Source organism: Cajanus cajan, chromosome 3, assembly GCF_000230855.2.
Source record: "Cajanus cajan strain Asha chromosome 3, NIPB_CcT2T_4, whole genome shotgun sequence".
NCBI classification, from domain to species: Eukaryota; Viridiplantae; Streptophyta; class Magnoliopsida; order Fabales; family Fabaceae; genus Cajanus; species Cajanus cajan.
The window spans coordinates 72,755,976-72,764,716 of NC_138519.1; the positions used below are offsets into that span (position 1 = coordinate 72,755,976).

At 29.8% G+C, this 8,741-nt stretch overlaps 1 protein-coding gene across 1 annotated transcript; it reads right to left on the reverse strand.

Moving 5' to 3' along the window:
* Window positions 1–271: 271 nt before the first annotated feature.
* LOC109788266 (amino acid transporter AVT1I) lies at window positions 272–5,342 on the reverse strand. Its single transcript, XM_020346954.3, has 3 exons — window positions 5,001–5,342; window positions 1,985–2,592; window positions 272–1,031 (listed from the first exon to the last, which is right to left on the reverse strand). Exons 1-3 carry the CDS (start codon window positions 5,182–5,184, stop codon window positions 516–518), a joined length of 1,308 nt encoding a protein of 435 aa, XP_020202543.1. The 5' UTR covers window positions 5,185–5,342; the 3' UTR covers window positions 272–515.
* Between the last annotated feature and the right edge of the window lie 3,399 nt (window positions 5,343–8,741).

Sequence of the window (8,741 nt, forward strand, 5' to 3'; positions counted from 1 at the left end):
CTTCTTTTGGCTTTTTTTTTTTTTTTTTGGACTTTTCAATGAGATCTAACTTCATTGATTTTTTTAAGTTCTCGTGTATTTTCTCTCAACCTACCAATACCATAGTGGTAGTACCTTATTGGTAAAATCATTTCTTTTTAATCATTACAACATGTAAATTTTGGTCTTTCCTTGGTAGCAGTATAACTCGCTATTCATTTATATCTAACCTTATAGCCTCGTTGATTTTGAACATGTCTTAAAAATCAAGCAACTACATACACAGTATTAGTTCATCAGAAACAAGTGCGATTTTTAGTTTTTTTCTTTTATTCCTCCCTTGCAACAAAACAATCTCCTAAACATGTTCAAATGATAAAAACACATACCCGACAAAGATTATGCCTCACAAAATGTTGATACAGAGAAGCACATCTTTAGACATTCGGATACAAAGAAATAAAGTCATGCACTTACTCTACACCATAAGTTTCGATTATAGCAGCTTCCAAATGGAGTGTCCAATCCATCAACACTTACAAATTATGAACTATGTCTACAAGAGATGTATAAGTACCCACAATAGCAATAGCAACCCCCATCACAATTATTGAATAGTTGATGATCATTTCAGACCCAAATCTCTTGTAAGCTCCTGAAATCTTCAAGTAGCACACTGATGGCACCAAAATTGAAGCCGAGACACTAAGCAATGCCCCAATTAGTGACATGAGATATCCAAACAAGGGAATTGTCACTGCTACAATAAGAGTGCTAATGAGCACTGTGGTACTAACAAGCATGTGAGTGAACCTTTTGTTGTGATGCCATGAAACCTTGTTTTTTATGGCGTTTATGACTGGTGTGATCATCAATGCATATTTTGTTATAGGGTTGACCAAGGTGGTGAATATTGCCACGTGTGAACTGAACTTGCTTGTTGGGAGGTTCAGTGTCACCTGAGATTCAACCTCTTGTCCAAACATTAAGTAGCCAAACACACCAGCTGCTGCATAACCAAGGGTGCATACTGAAAAACATACAGACAGCACCTGCCAAAACAGAGGAATTCACACCATTCCTAACTGTTTACGAGCCAAAGCATGAACATGATGAAGCACTAACCCATTTGTCATTAAGAGTACTTTTGGATAAATTTCTCCGGATGTACTTATAGAAGAAGAAAATAGGAAGAAAAAAATGAAATGAACTTCTCAATAAGCTAAAATTAGTTTAAACTTGAGTTAAACAAAAAGATTTTAAAGAAACTAATGTGAAAGACTTTCTACAAATTAATTTATATATAAGTTAATTACATTTTTTTTTCTCCTATAAGTGTTGGAGAAGATTATCCAATCAGCTGCTAATAACTCAATTTGGGTAACTTAATTATTACATGAGAGTTCACATAACAAGCTCAAAGCTATTAAAATAAGCTTATTAAGGTGGTTATAGAAAAGATATAATGTAAACTTAAATGCTGATGTTCGAGTGAGCATTTGCAAAACTGATTTTGATGTAAGATTATAAACTTGAAATAAATTTTTTTATTTAATGCAAAAGTTACTCAACGTTGTTTCAACCCAAAATTTACTTTTTTAGACCAAAAATCAATTCCCCAATCCGATATCAAACATGTGAACATTTACTTAAAATCACGTTAACTAATGTTTCAATGTAATTTTAGACACTAAATCACTAATAATGTGTTTGATTGGGTGTCCTCAATCTACATCTCATGCATGCAAAAGCAACTATTAATTGCTTTTGTAACGTGTGTCTAAACATGGATTGAGATCCAAATATATTTTTAAAATCTGTTTGGATATAAGTTTAAAAGTGTTTTTGAGAGTTTTTTTATTAAAAAATATTTTTTTATTTTCAGCAGAAAAGTTTTTAAAAGCATTTTTAACTTGTATCCAAATAGACTTAAGTCATTAAACTTTGTAGAAACTCTTGAGCATTTCTAAATCATTTAAGAGTTGCAAAATTTCTTTGTACTTACCCTAGAGAACTGGCTTTTGTCTCTCATGGAATTGTAGAGAGTAGGAAGGATTGGATGAGCACTATAGCAGAAGGCATACAAACTAACAGCAGCAGGTATTCCACTAAATCTGAACAAAGTTCCCTTTGCATGAAAGCCAGTGCCATCAATGGTTCCATTCCAAAACAAAGAGAGGAGAAAAATGGAAGAAGCCAAAGCACCACTAGCAGAGACATAAGACAGCAGGCTCAAATCCTCCAACAAAACACTAGGCAAAATAACAAGGGCAGCAACCACAGTGAAAACTTTTGTGCCACCAAATGTTAACCCTGCTAGGTCAAGTTCCACGTTTGGCACTAGCTTGTTAAGGTTGTCACCCTCTAAGATCAGAAAACCTGTCACAACTAGATAGAGCTCAGAGTTCATGGCAATTGATACAATCACCCTTCCCTTGTCTCCAAATGCACGTTGACCTATGTCAGGGAAGGTCCTAATATCAGGGTCCATGTCCATGCATCTTTTCACCAACATGCCCGTGTAACAACATGAAATGGCAATCACAAACAGAAGAAATATGCTTAACCATCCACCAGATGCCAGAGCATAAGGCATTGATATGATTCCAACTCCTGAAACCATAGCACCATACATTAATGTTACAAATATAAGTTTTCATAACTCAACTACAGCGTGGTGATAGGTTGAATTCTTATGCATGCTCGTATAAAAAGTTTTACATCATAGTGACACAGTGTGTATAATTTAAAAAGTTTAATTTTATTGCAATAGTAATGTAAAGATCGACAAATGTATAAACTGTGATTACGCTGTCAATATTAAAATTATTAGATGCTAGAATAAAAAATATTAACACTGTCAATACACATTCATCTGATTATAAAATGTCATAGTAAGTTTGATCACTTTTTTAAAAATCACTTAAAAATATACCATCGTATTCCACCCTCTTAAAAGTCGTTCAACTAAATTAAAAAGAAAATATTAAATGAAAAATAAATATATTTAGTATCTCAAAAATATAAGATACATTCGACAATTCCAATGAAAGAAAGTAGAAGATTAAGAAAATTTAAAAGTATTGATTAAAAAAATACATCGACAGTTGGATAAAATTCAGAGTATTTGAATGTTAACTAATGAGGAGGCGCTATTAAGTGCTGCCAGCCTGTGACGGGAAAACGTCTGTATTTGAACATCTTTATCGATAAAGTCACGTGAGGCTTTCACTGCCACATCAGACATTAGCTGGAATGCTTATACATATAGGAATAATAAATTGAATAATCCTAAAAAAATTTCTATAATAAAATATATTTACATTTTATTTAATTCATTGAGATACAAACAAGTCTCACATCGATAAATAAGATAAGAAATAACAACTTATATAACATAAACATACTTCAATAATTGAGAAGCCTTTTAGGTAATGACCAAAAATAAAATCGTGAGAACTTAGGTTCAAAACAAAAAATATCTCATTATTATAGAGTATGGTTGTATAATAACCTTATAAAAATAATTATCATAAAATATCTCCTTAAACAAATACTATAAAATAACTCTAATACTATGAAATATTAAGATAATCTTCTAAAAATATCACATTATTTAGTAAATTTAATAAGAATAAGCCAACAATATAAAAAAAAATAATCTAATATCTAGTTAGGAATTACTATATATAATAAGGTCGTCCGTCACCTTTTATACTAATTAAAATCGTGTAAGAATTATTTGAATTGGTATAGTGACCAAGAGATAATACACACAAAACATTAAATTTAAATATTATCGTTGTCATTATTAATAAAATTATTTAATAAACTATGTCGTAAAAGTAGGAATAGAGATACGGTCTGATTGAGATTATATTAAATCTGACTGAACCTTTCTTAAAAAATAAAAAATAAAAAATAAAGACTAAAACTGTTTTTAAATTATTTAATTGAATTAGGCAAACGTTAGATTAGGAAACAAAATCTCGAGACAAAGAATTTATATCAATTCATGCACTCTGCTGAATAAATAAGCTGAGCAACATTCCCTTAAAAATATATTCTTTGTAAACTTGATTGGTTGACAATCATTTAAGTGAATAGACATAAGAGTTTTATACAATCTGTTCTAAAATTGTATACTTTATTACTTATGATTCTGATGTTCATAAAAAAAAAAAGTTTATTAATTTGTTTAAAAAGATTCTTTCATATAGTACGATTCTAAATATATGTTTTAATTAAGATTGTACTGAAAAAAAATATGTCAAACTTCAAAAGTAAATTTAAATTCCATATAGATAAGTAATTACAGAAACCCAAAATATTACGTTTTTTTTTTTTTCAGTTTAAAAACCTCCAAAAGCAAAACTTTCACACGTCCTTCTAGTGTTGGAGAAGATTGGTGGGTCAAAGGTGTGTTAGGCTAGTTTGCATTAAAATTGGAAAAGTACTTTAGAAATTCCAACTTATATTTATTGGGAGAAAAAAAAATGATGTTTTGAAAGTAAAATCACTTTTGAACTACTCTTCCAGCAATTAAAACACGTAAAGTAAAAGGATTATAAGTCCAAAATGTTAAGACAGTTTTAGACAAAAAAGGTCCTCACTCAAGATGCACTTTCCCTCGCTCCATACAGTGCAATTTCTAACAAATATTACCATTTTCCAAAACGTATACTTTCAGTGCAGCAACAACACAAACAACATCTTGAAAACAGACCCGAACAGTGAAATCAAAGAGAACAAAAAGCAAGACACCAAAAAGACCAAAACTCAAGGAAAGAGGAGACAACAAAGGTACATCAACATCACCATCACCGTTGGATACAAGCTAGAAGAATTTTTAAGAACTTTGCTATCAAAAATAAAGAATTTTTTTTTTAAAAAAAAATAACTCTAAAAGAAACTCATTTGAATTTATATTTCAAACGCACTTCAATCATATATGGTAGCTAGCAACTTATGATTGAGATTTGTGAAAGACAAGATGAAAAGAGAGGGCATGCAAAGCAAACCTGAGAGGGCATTGATGAGATGGAAGCAAGTCTTGAAAAATGGGGTGTTACCCGCATGAGGTGTGTGTAGATCACAAGCTTTGGCCACCAAAGCCTCATCTGAACCATTCACTTTTTCATCAACAAGAAGGGGTATGGTGATGGAGGAGCATGATCTATCACCCTTATCATCAGCCATGGACATGAGAAGAAAGGTGTTTGTGTGTTGTGTGTTGTGTGTGTGTGATTGAGTGTAAGAAGATTGTGCTGTCTGTGTTTGTGGTTTGAGACATTCACACACTGACACACAGAGAGAGGCTGAGAAAGTACCACCAACACTCTTTATTTCTTCTCAACAACTTAAGTAAACAAATTGGCCTTTTAAAAAAAAAATTTGTATCTATCCAAGAGATGTCTGTGCTGGCTGACCTTAGGGATTTGAAATTTTGAGTTACTTGTTTTTTATTTATTTATATATATTCTGAGTTCCTTGTTTTTAAAATAAAAATTAGTTTATGCACATTTTTTATTATTTTTATTTTGAGCTAAATCTTTACATATTGCCGGTGTTAAAATAATATCCAAACAATCTTATATTTGTTATACTATTAATTAATAAGAAATTACCTTGGTTATAACTTAAAATTGTTAAAATTATTATTATAAAAACAACCATTTCAAAATAAATTATTTTTCGTTTTATTTATTTTTTAAAATAAGATAATTTTATAAATTTCTTTTTATACATTCATGTCTTTTTTCTTTTTTATCACGTGACATTTTTATCTTCAAAAATTTTATATTTATTATATTTTCTTCTTTATTAAACAAAATTTATTTAACTAACATGAATTAAAATAAAATATTAATTAATTGTTATTAATATTTTTAATTAATTAGGTTACTATGCATATTCTTGTATTAATTATATTTTTATTAACAATTAATAATTATTAATAACTAAATAAATAGTTTTTGATGTTTATTCCCCAAATCTTTTCTAATTTATTTGTTGGAGATTATATGTTAATTAAAAATAAGATTATAAGTCAATTTTATAAGGTTGAAAATTGTTCTTCTCTTATACATATTATTCTAACCTCATTCTTAGTTAACGTAGATCTCCAATATTATTAAAAGATTATAATTCCCTTTTCATTTAGGTTTAATTGTCTTTGTGGTCCATATAATTTCTTCAACTTTATTTTTTGATCTTTATAGTTAAAAATGTTCCATTTTGGTTCCTATAGATATCATTCTAATTCTTTTCTAGTCCATGTAGTTTATTTCCAATAGAAACTAAGAGAGTATTAGGTACACGAAAATATTTTACTGATAAAAAAAAATATGGTGTACCGAACACCCTTAAAAGGTAAAATTTATGAAATTATAATAATTAAAAAAAAACAAAAATGGTATCTGTAAGGACTAAATTGTACCATTTTTAATTGTGGAAACTAAGAGATAAAGTAATAAAATTATACAAAGGGAAGCTTGTTGTTTCTATTTTCTTCCTTTCTTCTCTTGATTCTAGAGCAATCAAGGTAAGGGAAGTTTATTGTTTGATGATCTTCTAAGTGGTGATTGTTGTTTGTAATCTATTGATTCATGCTTTGGAAAACATTTAAGTTAACATTGAAGGTAGAACCTTCATGTTCTTTATTTCTTGGAGTTTCTTAGTGAAGGTGGAGAATTGATGATCTTGTATGTATTTGTTGTTGTTGCATGTTATATTTTCTTCAATTTATGAGTTGTATGATACAAGTGTGTGGTAAATTCCAAGTTGCGTGCATGATTTGTGATTTTGGGTGAAAAGATTGAGTTGTTTCCTTTAGATGCTGAACTTGTTCTTGATCATGCATGTTTTCTACGCTTGCTCACTCAAAGTGTTCATGCGATAACCAACAAGTGCAACCATTTCAGGGATAGTCTTTGACTTGGCTCGCTTAGAGCGCTTAGTGGGGGCAATTGAAGTGAATTTCAATAGCTTAAGGCGAGAAATCACTCGCTTAACAAGTTGGGCTGACTTTCCAAAGGTGCTCTTTGTCTGAACTCACTCAGAGCAAGTTATATGTCTCTTGAAGCACCAATTTCACACTAAATCTTGTAATCTTCTTAACATATCTTGATGAGTTGGTTGATTACATCACGTATGATGATGATTAATTGTATTTCATTGTATATTGATCTATGATAATGTATGATGATGTTTTAAGTTGATTAAGTTGTAATTTATTTACTATTCGAAGATGATTAAGTTGGAAGTTGTCTATTGTTTAAGTTGATTAAGTTGAAAGTTGTATATTGTTAAAGTTGATGAAGTAAGTGTTTATTATTTGAATATGTATGAAGTAAAGTTTATACATTGTAAGTTGTATAGACATATGTTGCATGTTTTAAAGTTGAAGTTGCATAAAAACTAAAGGAAAGGAAAGTCATTTTAGAAATTAAAATATTTCATTGTGTAGATACCAGTTGTGATGCTCAAAGAGGCCTAAGTTAAAAATCTTTCAGTGAGTAAGATGTCTCTTGATTGGAAAGTTATTTTAAGTTGTCTTCTCTAGGTTTTTCAGTTGAAATAGTATGGTGGAGGCTGAACCATACTTGTCATAAGTGGCCATTAAGTAAGGTTCAAGGTTAGGGACGAAAGTCCAAACTAAGTACTGGAAAGGTGCACAATATTTAGAAGTTAGTTGATGGGTTATTATAACACTATGTTTAGTTCTCTTAATTAATTATGTGATTAATTGATAAAATTGTTGAAAAGATAATTTGTTACTAGAGTTGGATATATTGTTATAAGTCGTTTATTTCTTATATTTAATATTATGATTTTTTTTTCACAAGCTTACCCTTATTTTTTCATGTTATTAAATTACAATAATCATATTTGTTTTGGAAGCAAGGTAGGATTAGGTTGGACGGATGCTTGGTAGATGATCATGGTGAAGATGACCTTATTTTGTTGAGCTATTATGATACAACATTATTTTAGAGATGGTTGATCGGCGCTAAGGCATTGTGTTCTCTAGAAGATAAAATCTAATAATGATTAGTAAATATTAAAATATTTTTATCTAATTATTTTCTTTTGTTTTGTGGAAATAATTTTTTTATAATGCATAGCATAATTATTAAGGTAGAAGTTAACACGTCTTTATTAATTATTAAAATATTAACTATCTACAAGAAAACGCTGAATAAGCGACGGAAAATAAGCGTCGGCTAATAGCTGACGCAAATAGTGTCAGAAAAGCCGACGCTATTTTAAGATTTAATGTCGGCTTTTTCGACGCTAAACTTAAAATAAATTTAAATTAAATATTTTAAGTTTAGCGTCGGAAAAGCCAACGCTATTATTTAAATATAGCGTCGACTTTTCAGACGCTAAACTTAAAATATTTAATTTAAATTTATTTTAAGTTTAGCGTCGGAAAAGCCGACGCTATATTTAAATAATATACGTGCTTTCAGAGAGATAAAAATAATTTTTTTAATGTTATATACGCATAATGTGTTCTAGTACACTTGGTTATCAAGTTCACTTAAGACCTCAAGGTTCACGGATCGAGTCTCAGGAATGTTAAAAATACGAACGAATAAATGATAAGCGAGAAAAAGAAGATAAATAAAAAAATAAAATAAAATTTGTGTCAACATAGTGTTAGCTTAACCGACAATAAAAAATTAAAATAAATAAATTTGTTAGTGACGGCTTAGCCGACACAAAATAAATTGTGTCGACTTATTTAGCGTCGGCCA

Bases quoted from the DNA above. Each gene is read 5' to 3' on its own strand.
- LOC109788266 (XM_020346954.3), bottom strand. From the start codon at position 5,184: ATGTCCATGGCTGATGATAAGGGTGATAGATCATGCTCCTCCATCACC. The intron at 2,593-5,000 runs GTTTGCTTTGCA...CTATGGTTTCAG, and splicing joins TCTCATCAATGCCCTCTCAG to GAGTTGGAATCATATCAATG. The intron at 1,032-1,984 runs GTAAGTACAAAG...CTGTTTTGGCAG, and splicing joins ACAAAAGCCAGTTCTCTAGG to GTGCTGTCTGTATGTTTTTC.